General features: G+C 50.4%; 1 protein-coding gene across 1 annotated transcript in view; it reads left to right on the forward strand.

Annotated features, from left to right (window-relative positions):
- LOC135804788 (uncharacterized) overlaps window positions 1–24,967 on the forward strand; it is a 45,041-nt gene extending 20,074 nt beyond the window's left edge. The window contains exons 9-21 of the mRNA XM_065318745.1: window positions 6,969–7,119; window positions 8,149–8,541; window positions 9,223–9,702; window positions 10,111–10,527; window positions 10,735–10,869; window positions 15,442–15,662; window positions 16,092–16,211; window positions 18,602–18,795; window positions 19,491–19,531; window positions 20,090–20,180; window positions 20,641–20,752; window positions 22,676–23,249; window positions 23,697–24,967. Of these exons, the coding sequence (XP_065174817.1) occupies window positions 6,969–7,119; window positions 8,149–8,541; window positions 9,223–9,702; window positions 10,111–10,527; window positions 10,735–10,869; window positions 15,442–15,662; window positions 16,092–16,211; window positions 18,602–18,795; window positions 19,491–19,531; window positions 20,090–20,180; window positions 20,641–20,752; window positions 22,676–23,249; window positions 23,697–23,899 (3,132 nt within the window). The 3' untranslated portion in view covers window positions 23,900–24,967. The remainder of the gene's footprint in view (window positions 1–6,968; window positions 7,120–8,148; window positions 8,542–9,222; window positions 9,703–10,110; window positions 10,528–10,734; window positions 10,870–15,441; window positions 15,663–16,091; window positions 16,212–18,601; window positions 18,796–19,490; window positions 19,532–20,089; window positions 20,181–20,640; window positions 20,753–22,675; window positions 23,250–23,696) is intronic.

A 24,967-nucleotide genomic window follows, 5' to 3' on the forward strand; every position in this document is an offset into this window, starting at 1 on the left:
GTCAGGCGGCTTAGAAGCGTGGAGCGATCGATGAAGCCCGGTGTGGCAGTAGTGAGCTACGGTGCTCTAGACGATCGGGCTCCATCAGGCTCTTCCAGGATGACCGCTGCAGCAGGTGTAGGTCGCGACTCCGCAAGACGTGTCCTGTGTTACAAGTGTGGTCAAGTTGGCCACTTCAAGCGGAACTGCCCTGCGAGCACGAGTAGTGGTACCGGTAGCCACAAGCAAGCCAAACACAGTCAGCTGACGTGTTTATTCTGCGACGAGGCTGGGCATATGATGAGAGATTGTTCGGAGTTCAAGGCCTTCAAGCAGAAGAAGCAGCGGGGTGGGAGTGCAGCCGCTGCTCCTGTGCACTCTGGTGATCATGGTGACTCCAAGGTGTTATGCCTGAGCAGTGGAGGTGACAGTCTGCCACGGATCTTTGTGGACATCAAACGGTCCGGCGGTCCAAGCAAGCGTGTAGTAGCTGCTGTGGACACCTGTGCATCCCGCTCCCTTGTAGCTAGCGCCCTGGCAACCGACCTAGCTTTGGATATCAGGCCTACGTCATCGACAATTAATGCGATCGATGGCAGTCCGGTGGATGTCCGTGGCGTCGTGGAGTGTACAATCTCACGGCTGGATAGTGCTGTGGTTCGCCTACGTGAGACCGAGACTGACATGCTGGTGGTGGACGACCTGTCTGTCGTGGAGGCTGATGTGCTGATTGGAGTTAACAGCATCGCGACTCTGGGTGGTGTGCATATGCAGTATGACGCAGGAGAACTGGTGGGGGTTGTATTCGGGACCGTCAGTGCTGCATGCCCATTGGTGCTGGCGTCGAGCACCCCAGATGAGCATCCATCACGCCCCGAGTCGGAAGCACGAGCCGTCGCTGAAGACTTTCACCACGCAGACGTGGAGAAGCTCAGCAATGGCGATGTTGTGCTGCGGGCATCAGATATGATCCTCCGGTGGAGTACGGCTGACAAGGCGTGGGAGGTGCAGTGGCAATGGGCGGACAAGACGGAGCCGACTATGTGCATCGGGTCAGGCCTTGGAGAGTAGCCACGATCCAAGCTCTCCAAGGAGCAGGAACAGCTATTTGGAGATGAGGTTGAAAAATGGCTCGGCAACGGCTGGCTAGTGAAGCATGACGTCGAGAAGCATGGTGAGCCGAGATGTGTGCTGCCTCTGCTCGCTGCTACGCAGGAGCATAAGGCATCAACGCCAGTTCGGCCCTGCCTCGACTACCGGCTCCTCAACCAGAAGCTGATGTCGCACCCTGGCACCGACGCTCCGGCATGTGGCGAGACGCTACGGAGGTGGCGTCAAGCGGGCGTTCCGCAAGCGTATCAGCTGCTGGATATCAGCAAAGCGTACCTACAGGTACGCATTCATCCCGATTTGTGGCGTTATCAGTGCGTGGTGTGGCGTGGCGAAGTGTACGTCCTGGAGCAGATGGGCTTCGGGCTGTCCGTGGCTCCAAAGGCAATGGACTTGATCGTGAAGTGGGCCACGCGTGATCTCGCTGGCGTAGACAACTACGTGGATGATCTCTACGTCCCAGAGCAGCTCGTCGACCGCACCAAGTTGCGGCTCCTGGAGTATGGCCTGCCAACCAAACCGGCTGAGCCAGCCGTGAGTGCGCGTGTGCTAGGTCTGCAACTTCAGGCTGATGACGAGGGGAGTGTGTCGTGGACGCGTCGCGAAGGTGTGTCTCTACAGCTACCCGACAAACCAACGAAGCGCGAACTGTTTAGTTGGTGTGGCAGAGTGATTGGGCACTACCCTGTGTGTGCCTGGCTGCGCCCATCGTGTTCGTATGTCAAGCGCCTTGCCTGCACGTCAGAGGTGGCATGGGATCAGGCTGTACCGGAAGGTGTCTTGAAGTGTTGCCGCGACATTGTTCACCGCCTGTGCAATGATGATCCCGTTAGCGGAGTGTGGTACGCTGACCCAACGATGGGTACGTGGCGAGAGTATTGTGACGCATCCAACCTGGCAATTGCCGCGGTGCTGACGCAGGATGGCAAGGTTGTCGAGGATGGTTCATGGTTGCGAGACAAAGCAGACAAGCGTCATATCAATGTGGCGGAGCTCGAGTCGTCTCTGAAGGCGCTGGATATGGCCATCCGGTGGGACGTCAAGAACCTGACCATCGTGACCGACTCGAAGACGGTTGCTGGTTGGTTGCGCTCGGTCTCGCAGAATACTCATCGCGTGAAGGTCGGGGGTCTCCACGAGTCTCTCGTCCGTCTCCGCCTGCAGGTGTTTCAGGACACTGTGGCTGCTGCTGGCATGACGGTGTCCGTGGAGTGGGTCCCCTCGGAGTCGAACGTTGCAGATCGGCTCACCCGCGTGCCGACCTCATGGCCTCCCTGTCGGGAGGAAGCAGGTGAAATCGCAGCAGCGCTACCAGCAAGCTCTATGAAGGGGCCAACGTCGATGCGGTCTATCCGCGGGTGCCAAGCGGTAGATGTGGACGTGCAGCTGACAGTGACACAGCTACAGGATGGAAAGCAAGTGACGAGCCAGCTGTACAAGAAATCAAAGGGTCAGCTGCGTGTTATTGATGGCGTCCTGTACCTCAGTCGTGTGGACCCCGTCGATGGTGATGTGATCGTACCGGTCCTGCCTACTGCACTGCAGAGTGAAGCCGTCGGTGCTGCTCACCGCAACACCGGACATGGTAACTGGGAGACCATGTGGGGCAGTCTTCGGAAGTGCTGTCATTTCCCACAGATGGCGCAACGCTGCCAGGAAGTCGTCCGAGACTGCGGGACGTGCCGTGCAGCGAACCCGTCGCGAGGAGAGCCCAACCCTCCGACAGCGAGAAGCGACCTACCAACCAGGCCGTGGGAAGTCATCCAGATTGATACGTTAGAGCTGGGACCCAGCCGCAGTAGTTCCTACCATTGTGTCCTTGTGTGTGTGGACATGTTCACACGGTGGGTGGAAGTCGTACCCCTAGCCCGCCATGATGGTGTCAGTGTCGCGGAGGCGCTTGTTGGTATTTGCACCCGGTTTGGCCCACCAAGCGTAATTCGATGTGACAACGGCACGGAGTTTGTTAACTGTGTGGTGTCGTCTCTGCTATCGATATTCGGCGTACATGTGAGGCATGGAGCTGTGCGCCACCCTCAGAGCCAAGGGGGAGCCGAGCGCTTCAATCGCACGCTGCTGGGTCTTATCCGCAAAGTGGTCAAGTACAGCAGCGATTGGCAGACAGAGCTGAGCATGCTGCTCTACTACTACAGGGTGCGGCCGCACAGTGCTACTGGAATCTCGCCATGCGCCCCAATGATGGGATGGGAACCACGCAACCTCCTGGTCGAGCGCGAGGAAGAAGACCTCAGTTTGTCAAGCTGGGTTGAAAGCTTGGCAGAGAAGACGGCACGTGTGCGAGACCTCGTAAACGAAGAGCTCTCCCGGAACGACACAGAGAGCGTGATCGAAGGAGCAGAGTACAGCGTAGGGGATGCGGTGCTGTTACGTCGGCCTTCCCGGAGCCGCAAATGCCTGGCACCGTACGAGCCTGGGTGGCGCATCGTTCGCGTTGTGTCGCCGTCGACAGTTGTCATCACCCGGGCTGCTGATCCACACTCAGCGGAGAAGATTGTCAACGTGGAGATCATCAAGAGGGATGTCGCCCGTGACTTGGCCCAACCAACAGCGCCGATGGACGACAGTGCAGCGGCAACAGATGGTGGTTATCTGTACCAGCCAGCATCAGTGCTGCCAGGCCCTGAGCCCAACATTGGGGATGGCGGCATTCGCATGTCCCTGCGAGACAGATCTGCCATTAGGCCACCGCAGCGCTATGGCTCCTGAAACTGTACGTGTGCCGTGTTATCAGTCTAACTTGGCGCGTGCTTAGTTGGGAGCAAGCTAGCAAATGCAAGACCCATTACGCATTTGCTGTTCTCTTGTTTAGCTGTTGGTGGATTGTTGTTCTTTTCTTTGGAGAACCTTAGTTCTACGTTTTAGTGCAAGTTCCCTGTTTTGTTGTGTTACCAGGGGGGAATGTGTGATCGAATCCATGTGTTCAATGCATTCTAGGTTGCTAACATAACAAACCAGACCAGACACGGTATGGACTCATGATTGTATGTAGGTGTGAACAAGTTAGTTTCTGGAAATGTTGTGGTGTTTGATTTCCGCCCAACATTGTCGATCTGCATGTTTGCACTAGCGTGCAGCTGAACCAGCGCAGCCGAACCAACGTGCCTTGCAATGCTTTGCTAGGCTTTTCTTTCACTGTATCTTTTTGGTCACATATAATACCGTATACTTTTCTTACTCAACAGAATCTTAGAACGAAGAAGGAACGGTCGGTTGTTGTCTTTGGCGGTGTGTCGGATCATAGTGCATGCTACTAGGCGCCATTCGGTTACAGGGTACATGTATGTGATAAGCAGAATATGACCCTTGTACTCGGGTGCTACCGTACCCTCATATCAATCCCTCCTGCTTCGCAGTCGGGATTGATATTCGGCGGTATCACCCTCGTACTCATGTAATATTCTTTACCTAGCAGCAGCAGCAGCAGATGGGCGTGATTTTTTCTTCTTCTTCAAGACTAGCAACGAGGAGCAGCAGGCAACCCTCGTTTCACTCGTGATTGCTTAATCACATGGCAAAAACAACAAAAATGCAACCCCATTCTATGGTGCTATGATGTGTGTGTCTCGGGGCGAGGGGCGATAATGGAATATTATGGGGAGTGCATGCAGTAGGATGATGCCTGTGGGTAAATCTGCACACACACACACACGCACGCACGCATGCACACGCACGCACACACACACACACACACACACACACACACACACACATACATACATATTTACTGTAGATCATCAATCACGTTACAGCACTAGTAGTAAAAGTAGTTATCTGCTTTCATTTCTTCCTAGTACATTGAGGATAGCGGCGCTCCGCCGAACCTTCCCATCGATCGGCATCATCCTCTGCTTCCAGTGGAGTCATACCGTCACCCACAATCTCTGAGCCGGAGGGACCACTGCCACTAGTAGCTTCTGGCATGCGATCCGCCGGCTCCTGCTTGCCATCACTTTGTCGTGCATAGTTGGTGCGTAGATGACGGGATGTGTGCCTTTGCCTGTCAGTCAGTATATACATGTAGGACATTGGTGCGTTGTGCTTCCCTCAAATATTGCTAGGTGTACATTGCCCTCCTTCATGAAGCACCACATCATCCCCGGCTTGAATCCCGGTCACTATTTGAGGTCCTGTTTTGGTAGTATTCCTGGTGAGCTTCAAGTGTGCTTTTTGGCGTACTGTCTTCGGTTCGGTTTCGGTTTAGAAATTTAAGCTGCTGTTGGTAGGCAGTCTTGTAGCCTGCATCCCATGAGCTCTTGTGCCGGGCTCTTTTTTGTTACCTGAGTTTCTGGTGTTGCGATAGTGGAGCCTACGGTAATGCAAGCTCTGGATCCGGTGAATGGTCTTCCAGCGCTCTTCAGGGTTCCTTACACTAGTTTGACCGTGATTTTTCTTTCGCCATTGCTTTGGCTGTAGGTAGGTGAGCTCGTGGCTATCTTGAATTGCCGCTCGTTTGTGAACTGCCGCACCTCCTTGCTCAGCATATTGCATGTTGTCTTCAGCCACGACCTCTGGTATTCCGTGGCAAGCGAAGATGTTCTTTAGCCTGGTGACGACATCTGTCGAGATGTTGGTCGTGCTATGAAGTGTATTCAGCAATGACCAGGTTCTAGCGTTCATTGAATTCTAGTATATCAATACTGTACTTGGTCCAAGGTAGCTTAGGCATGGCATGTGGTATCATTGGTTCGTTGCAGTTGCTCGCTTGGAATCGCTGGCTAAGTGGGCATCCTTAACCATGTTTTCAATGTCTTGCTGGATTCCTGGCCGGTACACGCATTCTGATGAGCAGAATTTGCATTTTGCACTTCTCCTTACCCTGGTGTGATTTGTGGATGATCCTAAAAACATACTATTGCATGCTAGCTGGTGCAATGAAACGCTCGCCCATGAAGAGGATACCTTCCGAATATGAGGTTTTGTTCATTTTTGTGTCTCGGAAAAATGCCACTGGCAGAGCGTATCCCCAAAGGCATTCAGAAAACCTCATGCCGGGCACTGCCTTGGAGGATGTGTTCCTCCACAGTATCCACAGGACTTTACTTCAAGTCTGGGTGTACATGTATCTTCTTCTGGGGTTTGACAGTGGCAATGCCTCGCTTCTCTGTCTCTGAACTGACCGATTTGTGGGCCAAATGTCTGGTGTATGGCTGAGCGGCTTCCCTACACCTGCAGGCTGTAAGCGCTTCTCTAGACTCTCGTCTAGCTGGTCGAAGAAGTTCCTTACGGAGTCCATCATCGCACATCCAGAACGATGCAGTCCCGCAAGATGCAGTCCTCCACCCCAGGAAACTCGTAACTCTCTGACCTTTTATGGAGCTCCATGGTGTACGGGTCAATGTCTTTGTTTTCCTGCTGTTTTCGGGTGGACAAGAAGTACCCCTCCATAGTTGCATTCCATTTCGGGACGCAGAGGGCTTCGGAATTTCTCCTTCAGTTTGTCTATGCTCTTCTTGTCCTCCTCTGTGTCAAACTGCAGTGTCTGCTGTACCTTCTGGCCATCTTCTCCTATTATGTGCTAGCTAACGTAAAGTGCAGTTCATGACTCGAATGATAGCCGGGCACACCAATTTTCTGCTACGCCACTAAAAGCGTCTATGATCAAGATGCCAGACTCGTGTAGCTCCTAAGTGGTGGGACATGAGTAGATCAGGCCCATCGAAGAGGGAAAGTCCCAAAATTACTACTCACTGCATCCATGTTACCCTTGCATGAGGTAAAGGAAAAAAACTGGTGAGCTTGTTATTGTAGGCCACGTGTGGAAACCCAAGCCTGATTGGCACTCGTGGCCTTCCAGGTTTTACATTGCCTTTTTAACGCAAAAAAATGTATGCATTTCCCTCTTTTCGTCAACTTTGTAGTACTACTCAGAAACTGCCGCAAGGTCGTTTATCTGGAGAAGATTGCGATTCCACGTGGACAGAGCCAATGAGTCGATAGCTGGCAATTACACCTGCACAGCTACGAACTTAAATGGAGTCAGGACACGCACGATTATCGCCGATGTCCAACGTGAGTAACTCAGTGATGACATCATAGCTTTTAGCCTCATGCATAGCATACACCGGGGTCTAGAATTGCACAGACCCAGGCTCATGGAGTGCTCAACGTTGAGGGAATATGCAGGGGACGTGTAGAGGGGACAATAGATCCGGTACACTGCAGTCGCACAAGCAAATCTTTCCATGATATGTTTCTGATAAATGCTGTCTGTCCTTTTTCACTGTGTGCATCCGCTGAGTGCTTAATTAAGAAAGCACAAGCTCCGAGCAAAAGGAATAGCGAAGAAAGCCATCGCACATCACACAAAACTAGTTGTCGTGCTTCTTGAGTGCATTCGTGCTAGTTTTCAACGGTTTTTCTGCATTGCAATCAAACGTCTCTTATCCGGACGCCTTGTGACCGGCCAGTGCGCATATCTCAGGACAGCTCATAGCATATCCGTTTTGAAGAATTTTATTTGGCATATTATATTGCACATGTCCAGGATAAGAAAGAATCCATTGATGAATGTGTGGATTGTACAGGTTGGCAGTGACCAATACGCACCTGCGGTTTTTCCAGCCGTGCTGCTACCCACAGTCAACTGGGAACTTGTGGCCAGGCACAAGGGGTACATGGATGCAGCTAATGGGGTCGTTTTCGGCACTTGTGCCAGTGGTTGTGAGACTTGCCCACTCACCCCCACCGTTAGGCGCTGCATCTGCCGCTAGGGTTTATCGGGTGTTAGCAGCCGTCGTGAGTTCCCTTCGGGAACGGACACGATAATTTACTTTACTTTTAATACGCACCTGCGCATGCGAAAAAGTGAAAAAGCTCAGTACCCCCCCCCCCCCCCCCCCCCCTCATAGGAACTCATGCTGGAGGTGCCTGGTGGGGGGGGGGGGGGGATGTGCCTGTATCTGAGGCGTCCGGATAAGGGACGTTTCGTGTGTACTATTGGTATGACGCAAACGACCTGTCCTCTTAGTGAACTGATCGTTTGTGTCCTGTCCCTTTTCTAAATTGCATCTCCTGTCCTTTCCAATTCTGTTGACTTAGGTGTTCGGCCTTCTGTTGAAGTGCTCGCGGCGAATGCATCAAACAGCTCAGTCGCCCGCAGCGGCCCTACGTTCTACCTGGCTCCCGGTGCCTTCCAACTGATACTCACCTGCATCCTGACGCAGCGTATCTTTGTGACGGTATCACTTCAGTGGCAGTACAATGATCGAGATGGAGCTGCAAGGGTGCTGCAAGGTGCGCGCACCATAGTTGATGACAGCGGCGTGTGTGATGTCTCCCTGAATGCAAGCAATGCGGGACACGATCAGCGAAGCTACTGGTTTTCGTCACTTTCTTTGGTCTCGAACTGCACCACACTCCCGCTCAACTTCACCTGCACCGCCTGGAACGATGCAGGCGGAGACCGTGAAAGCGTGACGATTGCTGCTGGAAGTAAGGTTACATCACTGCTATGTGGTCTTCCTGGTTTTTGCGCAGGCAATACGCTCATGCATGGTACCAAGAGTACACAAGCTACCAACAGTGTGCCACTATGGATACCCTTTCTGTGGGGTCCGCCGCCGCCGACAAAATCTCACAACATGTAGCGTAGTGTTTACGGCGTACGTTCCCAGTTCGTTTTTGCGAGAAGGGGAATAATACAATTAGCACTCCTTGACAGAAACCCACTGAGCTGATGCAAGTCATTAGCGAGATCATGGCAGATATTTGGATTGCTTGCACGCTGGCCTTCGTTGTACATAGTACGAAACGTACACTGGAACACGTGATGTGAGTTTTCGCAGTCGGAAACCCCATATGCAGAGTTGTACTCTTGAGAGCAAGTGAGCACCTTCACACATTGATGTATTTCCTGCTGCCTTTCACGAGGTGCTGTCTTAGCGACTAGGGCCTGGGGAGAGAACTGCTGTCCATTATAGTTTTCCGTTGTGCTGCTCTTCTTCGTCGTCAACACTGAGAGGCTTGTAAAAAAAAAAGAAAGAATATAAATGATTTCTGGTGCTGTTGCTGGTGCTGGTGCTATTGTTGTATAGTTTATTGTCGCTTCGAACAAGAAAATAAAGTCATGTATCAACAAGTTGTCCTTTTGTCCCTGCTCCTGTCTTTGTTCAGGTGCATTGCGGTCAGCTGACCAGGTAAATCCAGGCGATGGCGGCAGCAGTGGTGGAGATATGGCCACGACGTCTTTTCAACCGATGGCGAATGTGGCCTCAGGCCAGAGTGTAACCATTGGCACGGTGCGGGTCACTGCCTGGCCCCCACCGACCATCGAACTCACCAGGTTGAACATGTCTACTGCGTCACCCACTGGTCTTCCCACTACGCGATCGCATCAACTCAAGGCCGCAAGCGAAACGGTCAAAGTTGCCGGCTTTGACGTGTCTGTTGTGTACACCCCTCCAGCGCAATCGTCTTCAACTGCATCACGAGGTGCGCCGCTGCCAGCGATGTGGGCCATCACATTAGCCATGGCCAGCGCCGAGGAAACCTCCGCTGGAGCTTGGAGCTTTGTGGCAAGCAACCTTCTTGGCGAACTGCGCCGAGAGTTTGTCCTTTCCGTCACCGGGTCTAATCTACTGGCAGTGACTCCTGGTATGGCAAAGCCGTTGCATTTCATTTTGCAGGAAATGGAAGTACTATAATAGAACCAATCAGTTATAAAATTTATAATCAAGCAGGCGCTGCGATTGGTTCTCTTTTAACAGTCTAAGGAAGTTGTTTTACCACAGTGCACATACCTACGGAAAGAGGGGAAACAAAACAAAAACTAAACTCAAGTACAACAATGGGTGCGTAGGCGCTACATGAGTGCTGGTGAGGTGCGGTGCACTCTCCCCCGAGGTGCATGGGCTGCTGCTGTTGCCAATGCTGCTGCTGTTGCCAATGCTGCTGCTGCCAATGCTGCTGTTGCCAATGCTGCTGTTGCCAATGATGCTGCTGCTGCCGCTGGTTCTGCTGCCAATGCTGGTTGTGCTGTTGTTAATGTTGTGTACACTGTAGAAGCGCAACGCTCCTCTGGCGGTTCAGAAGTAGTGCTCACAACCATTGTGCCTATCACTGGGTCTTTGGCTCTCCTGGTCATCATTGCTGCTGTAATCATCCACTGCCAGACAAAGAAGGCAAAACGGGTTATGGAAAGAACGAGCTCAGTGATGGCGGAAAGGGAGCTGATAAAGCGGAGCAGCAGCCTCTCCATGTTTGACATGTCCCTGTCCGTTAGCACTGCTGACCAGCTGAGCGTGCACATGCCACTGGTACCGCTGCCTTCACTCGATCCCGAGTGGGATTTCCCATCGGACCAGCTTAGCCAACCCATCGAGATTGGCCGTGGAGCGTTCGGTGTAGTCTACAAGGCAATGGCGACGAGGATTGTCGATGGCGATGAAGTCACCGAGGTGGCCCTCAAATGCTCCAAGGGTGAGAGAGTCGTACTACTCTGCCTTTTGGAATTGGTTTCTAGATCTAACTTACAGGGGTCCTGCTGATGGTGTTGTGAGAGGATTTTCCCGACATTGGGAGTGGGGAAGCCGTAAACAACGTAGAATGCAGGCAGGTGTGTTTCATGCAACATAGAAGGCATACCAATATGCCTGTGTGTTCTCCTCCTGTTCCTTATGCGTGTAGATGTGATGCTTGGTGATTCGGAGACACATCGCAGAGCAGCGCGTGACCTTGTCCATGAGATGACGGTGCTGAAATCTATGGGAAGGAATGCCCATCCAAACGTTCTGAGCTTGCTCAAAACCTGCACAGATAATGGTAAGACAGTGCTGGAGGTGAAATCAGGAGAGAGAAGGGAAGGCACCACTGACGAATAGCAACTATACTGCTGTGTGTGCGTGTGCGTGTGCGTGTGTGTTCTCCCTCCTGGGCTACCCAGTCCTGTCACTCTCAGGGCAGGTTTGGAACTGGTTTGTGCTTCAATGCCAGCCGACTGACTAAGGAAATGTGATTGAGCTTAGCAGACCATGGCGGCCTTGAGCTTAGCAGACCATGGCGGCCGTTGGGCTTAGCAGACCATGGCGGCCGTTGAGCTTAGCAGACCATGGCGGCCTTGAGCTTAGCAGACCATGGCGGCCTTGAGCTTAGCAGACCATGGCGGCCTTGAGCTTAGCAGACCATGGCGGCCTTGAGCTTAGCAGACCATGGCGGCCTTGAGTTTAGCAGACCATGGCGGCCTTGAGCTTAGCAGACCATGGCGGCCTTGAGCTTAGCAGACCATGGCGGCCTTGAGCTTAGCAGACCATGGCGGCCTTGAGCTTAGCAGACCATGGCGGCCTTGAGCTTAGCAGACCATGGCGGCCTTGAGCTTAGCAGACCATGGCGGCCTTGAGCTTAGCAGACCATGGCGGCCTTGAGCTTAGCAGACCATGGCGGCCTTGAGCTTAGCAGACCATGGCGGCCTTGAGCTTAGCAGACCATGGCGGCCTTGAGCTTAGCAGACCATGGCGGCCTTGAGCTTAGCAGACCATGGCGGCCTTGAGCTTAGCAGACCATGGCGGCCTTGAGCTTAGCAGACCATGGCGGCCTTGAGCTTAGCAGACCATGGCGGCCTTGAGTTTAGCAGACCATGGCGGCCTTGAGCTTAGCAGACCATGGCGGCCTTGAGCTTAGCAGACCATGGCGGCCTTGAGCTTAGCAGACCATGGCGGCCTTGAGCTTAGCAGACCATGGCGGCCTTGAGCTTAGCAGACCATGGCGGCCTTGAGCTTAGCAGACCATGGCGGCCTTGAGCTTAGCAGACCATGGCGGCCTTGAGCTTAGCAGACCATGGCGGCCTTGAGCTTAGCAGACCATGGCGGCCTTGAGCTTAGCAGACCATGGCGGCCTTGAGCTTAGCAGACCATGGCGGCCTAGCTTGGGCGCGGAACATCTACTTCATTCATCACATGCAGGTCACGTAACTTACATGTATTCCAAAACCGGCTTTGGACGAGTATGTCGTCACGGGTTTGGAACCGTGAACGAACTGCCTCCACGCTCCTCGCCACGCCACACAACAAAGGACCAGTACAAATTGTTAGAGATCTTTTTCTTCTACTTCATTTCAGTAGGCGACTGGGGAACTCATAAAGAAGAACCAACACTGACAACGAACGACTGACGACTGACACTGAGACAAGACTAGACAACAGAATTATATTAGATTGAAGGCGTACGACGGGGACAAGACGAGCAAGTGTGTACCAACGGGGACAGAAGACGGTGCAGCCGCATGTACGCAGGAGTCAAAAACAGCGCAGCAGCATGTACAACAAAGAGACACAAAAGCAGCCACATGTACGACAAAGAGCTACACGTGCAACCGCATGTACAACGAAGAGACACAAGCGCAGCCACATGTACAACACTATCCCCCATCAAAAAAAGACATCCACTCCTGTGGATGGAAGCAATCAAAACAAAATTAGAAGAAAGACAGGAGAAAAAGAAATCAAATGTGAACACAATACAGAGGAGAATAGAAACAAAACATGCAGGGCCAAAACAGTAAGAGACGTAACTCCGGACAAAGGGGAAAAAGCCAAGGCACAAATGTGTGAAAAGAAAACAGACCGGGCCCACCCATAGAGGGAACCGCCATACTTTCAGGCGTGGGCCGCCAGGAAGTAACCACGTTGCCCTGGTACGAAGCCAAGGCAAACCGATGGCACTGCGAAGACCGCGGCAGCTGAACCGGGTGACCAGGCATCTGGAAGCGCAGGAGTTGTCCGGAAAACCATCACGCAGCAAACCATCACGCAGCCGATGGGGCTACGAAAGCTCACAGAGACAGAAAGACACACACAGAAAGAAACACGGACTGACGCAAACATCTCAGCCATCGCCGAAAATCAGAAAAGCACACGAAGGAAGGGAAGAACATCCAGGAAGAACACGTCGACTGAAACAGGAGCAATTAATCAGTGAGGACACCATTGAGGACACACAAACAAATCGGTTACCAATACGCAAAAGATAATGAAGAAAAACCACAGGGCGCTACCCTGAAAACCCACAGGTCTCTAACCTGAAAAAAACCACAGGGATTGAACCTGAAAAAACCACAGGGATTGACCCTGAAAAAACCACAGGGATTGAACCTGAAAAAACCACAGGGAACGAACCTGAATAACACGGAACTTGTAGTACATCCGCTCGCAAAACCAAAAAACCGAAGAAAAAAAACTGTCAGGCACCGACTGGGGCACACAAGGGCCAACCAGCAACACACGGAAACCATAACACCCGCAAGGCAAACCGATACAAAAAAACGCAGGATCCCTGCAGACCACCAGGCAGACCGTGGCTCACCATGATCAGACGCCCACGCAAACGAACTAGAGAGACCTACATGCCGAAACACAATTATTACGAAACCATACGCTCACAAAAAAATTCAACCTGGATCCGAAACGAGAATCCTACATGAAGTTCACACCTCCCACCAAACCGGAAGCCACCAGCTTTCCGACTGGGTGTACAGACATGACCGAGCCTGACAACGCTCTGCACGGAACATGGAGAAGCTACTACTACTACTAGTACTAGTGAAACGGTAGAAACACGAAACAAAATATGGATCGACTACAAACGAGGCAGCACCTCGAGAACGTTCAGGTGGACATCCAAACAAATCACACGACAGTCACAATATCGGAGCAGTCCGACGGCAACTCCGTGACAAGCACAAGTGCACAACACAAGATGAGATCAAAGCTACCCATGCTGAATGCACGACGAGCAAGCAAAAACAAGTTCCAGATTCGAAAGCGTAGCACACGAACAGAAGTTTGAAATTTTCATACACACAACCGTACAGTACAGGGTAGTCAGAGCGACACAGGAACAACGAACACAACGGGGCGAACTTACAACGAGCAGCTAGACTACACTACACACTCGAGCACAAGAGAACAAGGTTCCACGGACCTCCTGCCGGGACCAGAGTCACCCAACGCAAAACAATTTGAAAAATTCGAAATCGAATACAAGTTACGGCAACACATTACGCAGAGTAGACAATTACAACGGCATTCTCACCTGAGTAGGCGCTCTCATGAGAGGCTTGGACGTTCGTGAGACTCAAGTAGCTGGGCCATGGCGAGAACACGAAGAGGAGACGAAAACACAGCTGATATGGAGACGAACTCAGGGTCGTGGATACGATTTGTTGGGCGCCAAATGTCGTCACGGGTTTGAGAACCGTGAACGAACTGCCTCCACGCTCCTCGCCACGCCACACAACAAAGGACCAGTACAAATTGTTAGAGATCTTTTTCTTCTACTTCATTTCAGTAGGCGACTGGGGAACTCATAAAGAAGAACCAACACTGACAACGAACGACTGACGACTGACACTGAGACAAGACTAGACAACAGAATTATATTAGATTGAAGGCGTACGACGGGGACAAGACGAGCAAGTGTGTACCAACGGGGACAGAAGACGGTGCAGCCGCATGTACGCAGGAGTCAAAAACAGCGCAGCAGCATGTACAACAAAGAGACACAAAAGCAGCCACATGTACGACAAAGAGCTACACGTGCAACCGCATGTACAACGAAGAGACACAAGCGCAGCCACATGTACAACAAGTATGTTCTTGTATGGTGCCTTCATGAATGCTGACACGAATGCTGACACGAAGCTACTATAAAAAAAAGTATATCACTGCACAATCAGACTCGGATGGAGAGCCGAGGATTTTAATGATAGCTTGCATGCCGTCCTACCGGTAGGACCACGGGTCCTACCGGTAGGACCCAAGAAATCGAGCTGCAAAAGTGCTTTTGGTTGAGAAATTTATTGAAACAATTGTTGAGATGAGATCTTTGTCAGGCAAGGTAATGGCGCATAATGCAAGGCTATGTCCAGTGCATTGCGTTTGCGCAATTTTATCGATTGTCAAAATGGCCGCACATAATCCTGTCGGTGCGCTAGCAACTCTGTCCAAAGTGAATTTTGACCATGGCACATCAATCGTGGTGAGGTCCTAATGTTTTTATTAGCTTGCTAAGGCAGTGGAATGCATATTTCCATACTCAGTTTCCATGGTTACCATGGGCTGTTACCATGGATTTCCCCAGAATGCCTTGTGCGATCACGTCTAAAATTTGTGGACTCCTTCATTAGCCCCTAAGCAACAGTCTAGGGTCAAGTTTTAGTTCAATGTTAGAACAGAGGCCATGCAGCATGTCTGTGTATGATGGTCCTACCGGTATGTCCTACCGGTAGGACCGAGGTCTATGCAAGCTATCATTAAGATTAAGAGATAGGACCAGAGCGACACCTTCGACAGTGGTTGAGTCAGACAAGTAGATATCTTTCTTTTTCTCTTCTTGTAACAGGTCATCTGGTACTGATCATGGAATTCTGCTCGAAGGGAAATCTTTTGCACTTCCTGAGAAAGCGGAGGGGCCACCTGGGCTTCGGTGGTGCGCAAACAATGAGCATGAGTTTGTCTCTGGATTCAATTTCTGACCAGTCCTCTCCCAGCCATACATCTGACCAAAGGTCGCTGGCATCTGACCGTGAAAGCACTGGACCATCGAGGCCAGCCAGTGTGCGGGTGAGTCGAATTTCACACCAGCTTCAGCCACCGGACTACACTGGAAATAAAGCCCAGGGCTATTCTTTCTCTTTTTAAAAGATGTTTGCATTTTTTCATGAGCCGCTGAGGCTGCGTATGAAATTGAATCTCGTGTTAAAAACCAACTTGTTTTGGTCAAAAGGCCTGGCGCGTAGCCCGAGGATGTGCATTGTGTATATGACTGTGACGGGTTTGAGATGAAAAAATGCATGACAGTGCAAAAATGGAAGATGAAAGACCGTTGAAGGGGAGACAACTCAGTTGATTATCATGTTATGACAATGTGCATGGAATTAGCATTGGAATACTTGGCATGGTGGGAGAAAGGAGTCTGATGTCACATCCTGCAAGAATTAGAGGTTGAGAGAGAATGCAAAGCACACCTTCTATCCATGTATGTACTTCCAGCGTTCACATTCGCAAAACGGCTGCACTCTACCGGCTAAAGAGGATGTGTTGCGCCCGCTGGACTTCTACCATTTCTCAGCCCAAATTGCATCTGGTATGGCCTTTCTTGCCAAGCACAAGGTACAGCGGTTAATGAGCCAAGTCCTCTGGTGAAATATGATACTCTGTGCCTGGCTGCCTTTTTGGAACTATCGACATGTAGTGCCCTTAACGCATGTGGGTTTTCCTCCTAGAAAATATGGATCACCAATCCTCCCTATCTCCAGCCTTTTGTGATTACACGAACACTCCATGGTGCATTGTGTGAAGGTCTGAAGTCTTACGGTCTAAGAACACTACCGCAGCATGTACTAGCGCATCAAATGCAATGGATTCCATCGTTTCTGATTTCTAGTATTCCCGTGTTCAAGGCCGCATTCGGCCATTGCACTATGACTGAGCACAATGCCATACACAAGCGTATCGGAAAGAGAAGAGGTTTTGGTCTGCTGAATATTTTTGCCGGAAAATAGGTCACAACGAGATCCTATTTGACCTCTTCTCGCATAATAGCAATGTATATCTATGATAGGTACAGTATAGTTCACTCAGTCAATTCTGGCCGTAGGGTAGGGGGTGGGGGGGGGGGGGGGAGAGGTGTTGGAGGCCTTCTGCTTGACATGGTGAGCGCAATGCTCATCAGTCCTCTCCCATCCCCTTTGCCTCCTAGCTACCCAATCTCAGATGGGTCTCCTCGGGGTGGAAACAACCTTTACCCAATCTGGGAATCAAATCCATGACCTCACGTTTGGAAGGCCAATGCTCGAACCACTATGCCAACCGCATATCCATGATAGGACCTTCTAACGGTCCCTACCGTAAAGCCCATACAAGTACCCACCCAATATACCGCCCACTACTTGTGTGAGCGCCTGGGTCACTATACTGATCTGTACACTATTCTGCTGCTGCATTGTATTTGCCCCTCACAATAGTACCAGTGGCCGATTTAACACCCATGCTTTGGACTTTCTGTAACGCTTCAGCTTGCTAGGCCTTGTTATCGGCTTTTACAATACAGGTGGAATCCTGATAATTCGATTATGGCTTAATTCGAACATACCGCTTAATTGGAAGTTTTTCCAGGACCGATTTCTATCAATACGATTCCCACATAAACATTTCTGATAATTCGAACCTCGAACTGGTTATGTCCGGTTAATTAGAAGTCCCACAGATTCCACTTACTTCCTCCGCCCAAGCAAAATTTTCGCTTATCTGTACACTTTTACTGATACACTCCAGGTTCTCAGAACGGCTTATAACGACTCAGAATGAGTTGAGGAGTCGTTGAACATCAAGAGAAACTCTCAAAGTCGAAAAATGTAGAAGTCATCCTTTGTCATCAGCCGACGCAGCACTAACTCGTCTTGTTGTCGGGTAGTACTTTGCACTTTCCAGAAGCGCAAATATTTCGTATCGACACTTTTCCAAGCGCTTCACCTCCTTCATGAGTACAATCGGCCGTGTTTTCGACCAGCCGAAGCTTACGAGCTCAGCGTCGCTTTGCAGGGTCGCTCCCGTTGACATCAGGCAAATGACCTGGGTGAGTGACAACCCTGTCATCGAAGCCTTTCTTTTCCCCACTGTTTTGCCCAGTGCCGACTCTGGTTCATTTTGCAGCATGTGGGCGAGCGTCGCTGTCGCTGAGTGGCTTTCTCAGCTTCAAGCTCAGCTTCAAGCTCACGTGCATTTTTACCGTACACACATTTTGTGCCGGATGCAATCAAACACGCTGGCTTTTCGGAACATGACACCTCTGCTCTGTACTCCAGTGGTACTCTAGCAGCACCCACCTAGCTTGACAAGTGACTGACTTTGTGTGTCTTTTTTTACCAGTTCACTCGCGTTCAAGGCGCTCTACTCTAGGTTCTTCTTTACTCTTTGCCGACTTCGCCGACTTGTTTGGAACTGGTACGCCTGAACCAGTAGATTTGTGTGATGGTGAAGTGCACAAGATGCAAAAATTGCTGTCAGACACCTGTCATTGGGCTGAAGGAGATAAGCGAAAAATTTGCCTGGGCGGAGGAAGTACATAGAAAATGTGTGGGATTCGTGCTGATAATTCGAAGTTAGCAAAGTGTAATTCGAAGTTCACTGTACACTGTACTGGTCAGTTCAGTTTGCATGAGCAGGCTGTGCCGGTCAGTTCAGTGTCCGTAAAAATTTGTGTCTAAGGTCCATAGCGCAACTCTGCGTGACCATGAGAGCATTTTGACATCAGTACACATTGAGTTGTGGGTTCATGTTTGGATAATTAGAATGTCCGGATAATTAGAAGTTTTTCCTGGCATTTTGAGGTTCGAATTATCAGGATTTCACCTGTACTACCTATAGAATTGAGACACTAGCCACTGGGTGTGCATGTAAGACTGTAAATCTATTTGTCGCAGGCATGCATACAATGCCATGCATACAATGCCATGCATACAATGCCATGCATCTCATTCATTGTGTCTGCACTGCCGCAGTGCGTGCATCGGGATCTAGCCGCTCGGAACATCCTCATCAGCGAGGACTTTGTACTCAAGGTGTCCGACTTTGGTCTGGCACGGTCGGTGGCGGATGATGATCACTACATGCCGTCTGGATCAAAGTGTGTGCCAGTCAAGTGGATCGCCATCGAGTCTCTGTTTGATGGCATCTACACACTTCACAGTGACATGTAAGTGCAGTGCAATGTGCTTGAAGTGCTTCAAATGCAACTTGATGTTTACCCGGGGCGGTGCGGAGTGGTACAAGTTGGGGTGAGCCCGAAGGCCTCGCCCACGAATGCATTGTTAGCATACAGGTGAGAGTACTGACCTTCCAAACATAAGGGTGCTCAGGGTTTGATTCTCAATGGGAACGAAGTATGATATCCACCCACACGAAGATCCACCTGATCTGAGAGTGCACCTGACTTTGCTCTCGAAGACAAAGAAAATGAAAATAGTATATTTTCCAGTTTCCAGCCTCACTATGCCGGTGGAAAAAGAGGTCTCTGACATCAAGTTCCTGCCCCATCTTTGGTCACACTTGACGATGGCCTCCCTTGACGTCTTAAAATTAAAAAATTAAGCGTGGAGCTAGGTCTTAGATCTGGACAATTGGGGATTCCCCTTGTCACGTATGTGTGTGTGTGTGTGTGTGTGTGTGTGTGTGTGTGTGTGTGTGTGTGTGTGAGCGTGTGTGCGCGCGCGTTTACGTGTGTGTGTGTTCATGAATGCATGTGTACATGTTCAAATGAATCATGGAACATTGTGTAAGGTGTGTATGGTGTAAGGTGTCTATTGTGCAGAGGCAGCTCAGTGGTCCCAATGCTCTAACTGTACTGTGCCTTGTTTTATGTTTCCTTTCCCTCTCTTTCACCTGTGACAGATGGTCGTTTGGTATCTTGCTCTGGGAGATTGCCAGCCTTGGTACGGCATCATGCTACTGCCGCCGCAACATATGCACAACTACATGCTCGGCCTTTCTGGTCGGCTTCCGTTTCTTGGATAGGCTACATAAATTACTTGTGACGTAGCTCGCACATCTGTGGCGTGGTGACCTGGTAGCACTGGCAACCGCTTAGTCGCCATTTTTTCCCTATTTTGACTATGCGGTGCCTATGGCGACCATTTGCTGGTGTGGTGACTGGACTACGCTGACTATGCACGAGCTATGCGCCTGCTTGTCAGCATTGCGGGATATGTTGTTTGCATGGCCGGCCGCAACAAATGTGCAAAGGCAGGATGTAGCCAAGCTAGTAGTGGATTGTTAGCGGCCACTACCCTGACGTGTCACCTGCTGCCGCTTATTATAGTGCTGATTAGAGCGCAGGGATTGATTGCATGGTATATGTCTGGTTCCAGTGGGGATTACTGGTAGCTTCATACTTGTGAATTAAGCATGCCGTTTTATGTCAATGTTTTCTTTTTTCTGATCGGCATGTCGGATCCGAACCTGTGTTGATTGTCCCCCTTTGTCGCATGCAGGTTGCAACCCCTACCCGGGCGTGGATAGCCTCTTCCAATTCCTAATGGATGGGAAGCGGATGGACAAACCCGACGGCTGTCCTGATGAAATGTACGACGCCAGTATGTGTTGACATCATGGAGTGATTAGTGTCATGAATCTGAGCATAGGTCTCGAGTGCTTCGCCGCGCTATGGCTATTTCCATGGGGGGTACTTCTTCTAAATGTTTGATTGGTAACAGCAGATCTGAAAAAATATATAAATTATCACTGGTTGCCAGGTCCCAAACTGCTGCCAGTGGAGTGATTGAGTGTGTGTGTGTGTGTGTGTGTGTGTGTGTGTGTGTGTGTGTGTGTGTGTGTGTGTGTGTGTGTGTGCGTGCGTGCGTGTCATAATATAAAACGAACAATATCAGTGACGGGATATACCTGTAGGTACATTGTAGTACTACATGTGCTTCAAGTATTCATTAGCAGACACTCGGTTGATTGTGCTTTTATATCAGAAGATATTCCTAGTCATGATATAACTTGAACTCTCTACTGTGCTTCGTTTTGCCACGTCATGCAGGTTTGAATTGATGCATCAGTGTTGGAAAACAGACCCTGCTTCGAGGCCACCGTTTGACAAAGTTCAGAGGTTTCTGGTGCTCAAAGAGAAACAATGCCGAGCGAGTGAAGAGGTAGGACAGGACATTTAACCCTTTGTCCTTTCGCCCATACTTGAACCGTACACCTGTGTACGGTTCAACCCACGCATGTTCAAAGCGACCTGGAAGCTACGCGGATCACCCGATCCACATGAAAATTCACGTGCACACAGCCTATGCTATGTAGAGGATGATGCACGGGTCGCTGGGGCTAGTTGCCATTTGAAAATTTTCAGGAAATCAAAGTCGAAGTTTGCTTGCGCCGTAATTTCCGACATGGCAGCACGCAGGTCGCTTGATGCAGATGAAGCGCTTGTTTGAGGATAGCTGGAGTGACCCGAGCGACAATCCTATGTCCTCTGATGACGAGGACGAACTGGACGAAGCCTTAGTTGAAGGGGTTGATTCTGATTTTGGTAACGACGCGGACTATGGTGTAGCCGTCGGCCCGTCGACCCAACTGTCGGACATGTCGACCACTCCGATTTGAGTGCAGGATCGGCAGAACAGCACTCGAGTGGTGAGGAGAGTGTACCACCGCCTTGTCTTACCCGTTGTGGAGCAGCAGGGCCAGCTAGAGTGCCGCAGCACGTGGAGCGGGAGCGCAGTTCAATCCCAGAGAGGTCCAGATCTCCGTCACCTGCGCGCCGTCAAACTCATGGTCGACAGCCGCGCAGAGCGAGGAGAGTCGCCACACGGGGCCGAAATGTCGAGCCTGTCGCCACTGTCGCTCCTCTGGCTAATGCTCTGTGTTTGTCCAACATGCCAGTGGTGCTACTCCAGGTCACACTTGTACAAATTGCACATTATTTATACATAGGAAAGAACTTGAACTTTGAATTTTGCCGATTTTTGCCAAAAAATCATTTTTGATACTCTTGATTAGCCACGCCCACCTGAGGAATGCAACCCAAACGGCATTTTTAGTTCACAATTATCATAAGCTTTCAGGAAAACATAAAGTGTACATACAAAATATCAGCTGCTTGGGTATGGTGAGTGGATTTGTTGAAGTAGGTACCCCTCACATACATTTTGGGCAAAAGGACAAAGGGTTAATACAAGTTGAAGACTATCAGTTTAGTTTGCGTGGAATTTGTTCGCATCCGCGTCCTCTACATTCTGCTGCAATTCCGCCGCTGACTACATAGCACCAACAAACCGTGGAAGTGTGACAGTGTGCTATAGGTTCGAAGCCATGCCGTTCCAGGCACGCAATATACTACAGTCCAACCGTCCGCTATGATAACTGGCATGCACCCTAAGATTCGTTGTCTCGTATGCATAGTGGTAAATATAATGAAAACAAGGCCTTGATCCTTGAGTTTGGTGGCGTTCCTACGGATGCGGGAGGCTTGACCTCTAGCCGAGCATCAGGTGAACCGTGATTCTTCTAAATGAAAACAAAGTGTACGTCCTGCATTATGTAGTCTGTGCAATTCCTTCTTGCCACATTTGGGACCGGAACAGTCAGAGGATTCAAAATTTGGCCAGATTTTACAAATTGGAACGAGTGTGTAGAATGAAATAATTATAGTCATGGAGAAGCAGATCCCGAACCCAGATTTTTCAATTTGAAGTGGGTGTTCACTAGTTTTCAGCCTTAGTTCGGCAAGAATTGGGGTTACAAAAAGCAAACGGGATTTTTCCGCAAGAATTGGGGTTACAAAAAGCAAGCGGGATTTTTCTACCTAAAAAATGGACTAGATTCTGAATAAAAAATAGCGAACCATAAGTTAACAAGTTATCCGTTTGTCTTTCTCTTTTTTAATTTTAATTCTTGGCTCTCCATCCGAGTTTAATCTGTAGTATTCTGCGTATGAGAATGTGTCGTATCGCTACTGAAATGTAGATATAGTGTTTTAGCAGAAGATGAAGTGAACAATGCGTCATCCAGACCATTACCATGCAGTACCACCTTCGCCTGCCAGTGATTATTAAATGTTGTTGCTGCAGAGTCTTGGCTACTTGGAAGTACAAGCTGGTGGCGGGGCGCTGGACATATGCAATGATGACTCGGACAAGGACATGCCAAGCAATGCATTCGAACGAGCCTCAGCTTTCGCAGATGCCGACAGCGTGGCCACTATCCAGGTAGCAAGTAATCTCCATGCTGTGGTAGCTCCTAGTGCCAACCAGAGTACTGGGCAGCCGTTGATGTCCTCCACTTCTACTCCAAGCAGTCAACATGATATTGAACATGTCACCACCAACAACACCTCCAACACCTCCAATACCAACAACAACACCTCCAACAACACCTCCAATACCAACACCAACACCACCTCCAACACCTCCAACAGCACCACGGACACCTCCAACACCACCAGGGCAACCACCAACACCTCTACCAACACCAGCACTGCTGTCACAAGAGTCAACATGCCGCAAGAAGCCATGGGGCGGTCCAGCAAATCACTGGCAGCTAAGTCAAGCAAGCAAAGCAAGCATGTCACTGGATCTCAAGGGGCAGTACCCAAGTCCAAACATAGTGCACAATACGCTGTGATCTCAGGACCACCCAGGCAAGGTAAGCCGCACTGGCATCATGCATGGAGAGTTGGGTAAATCTCAACAATCCATTGTCTCTGCCTCTTTCCTGAAGAAAAATAACACCTGGCACCACTCACCCTATGTATGATGCTATTGTAGTTGTGGCCAGTGTGGGCTCTGATTGTGAGAAGACGACTGTGTTAACGGCTGCAAGGGAGTGTGCGAATCCTTAAAAAAGAAGTATTTTTTAAAGCATTCCCTTTTTGATCTCTGTATGGGATTTTAACTGTCTGCCTGTCTCTCTTTCTCTCTCTCTCTCTCTCTCTCTCTCTCTCTGTCCCTCTGTCTCTCTGTCTCTCTCTCTCTCTCTCTCTCTCTCTCTCTCTCTCTCTCTCTCTCTCTCTCTCTCTCTCTCTCTCTCTCTCTCTCTCTCTCTCTCTCTCTCTCTCTCTCTCTCTCTCTCCCCCCCCCCCATCTGCTGTAGCAGCCAAGTCAGCCGTGCGAAAGACACCCAAGGTCAGTGCAGTGCCATTGCCAAGCCTGCCGGAGACCGACGAACCCGATGACGGCAGTTGCTCGGCCACATCAAAGGGGGCAATCTCATCGGAAAGGGACGCCCAGGCGTCACCGAGTCACGTCAGACTTGAATGGCTCGAAGCAGATGACCTGGACATCGCCGAGGTCTAGTAGTGATCAATATCCTGGATATGGGTCACCCGCGGCCCCAGGTCAGTAGTGTTTGATATGGGTCACCCGCGGCCCCAGGTTAGTAGCGTTTGCTTTCCGCAAAGCACTGTTTCCATTCTTTGCCAGACAGCTGACTGGGGATACACATGTTCAGCACAGCGAGCCTTAAAGAGCAGTCCACGGGACCACCAGCTTGTTAGTCCGATCACCAAGTAGTCCAAGTGGATGATAAGGCTGCCGCATCACCACAAACATATTGTGCGCTTGGTGACTACACTGAACACAGTGACACTATCCACTTGACTGCCTGGACACTGCACTAGATGTCCCGCATGAGTCAGTTGGTGCACGCGAACCAGAAAAGCTGCAAGGCGGCATATCACTTCCGAGCTGTGTGCTCCGAATCTCACTTATGACCGCCAGCATGCAGAGGAGGAGTACGGCGCATATGTAACCTGTTTAGTTCTCAGTACTGGATGGGCTCATGTGCGCTATATATCGCATAGTTGTGGCAGCAGATTATCCCCTCACACTTACTATGCCTGTCTCTTGGAGATCATTGCCAGTTCAAGATCGTGTCTGCAGAGAGTATGCATGCAGCCTGCTACTCTAAAGTACATGCTTGCTTGCAAGTGTGTCACGAGTGCGTGCAGAAGAGCCATACAGCAGTTCGAACCGAGGTTCTGCAGATGACTGAATCGATACTCGTGCCAAGGCTTGGAGCAATTTTATTTCCGAATGACATTATGTACTGCCGTTGTATTGTAGCTGCTTTTCCTTCACCGTGTGTGTGTGTGTGTGTGTGTGTGTGTGTGTGCGTGCGTGTGTGCGTGCGTGTGTGCGTGCGCGCACACAAACGCAGCAACATTGACCAGCGTGTGCACGACAAACACACCGTTTACGCGCAGGCACCAAACATTATGATTACTTGTATAATGTTCTCTTTAGCTCTTGGTGACTACATGGTGATAGGACATTCACACCTTTGTGTTTTGCTTTCTCATCAGCCGCACTGCATTTTCGGGGCTGTCCCCAAGCTACCAGTTACTTGTCCCTGGTATGAACACA

This window comes from Sycon ciliatum, chromosome 1, assembly GCF_964019385.1.
Source record: "Sycon ciliatum chromosome 1, ocSycCili1.1, whole genome shotgun sequence".
In the NCBI taxonomy this organism is placed as follows: Eukaryota; Metazoa; Porifera; class Calcarea; order Leucosolenida; family Sycettidae; genus Sycon; species Sycon ciliatum.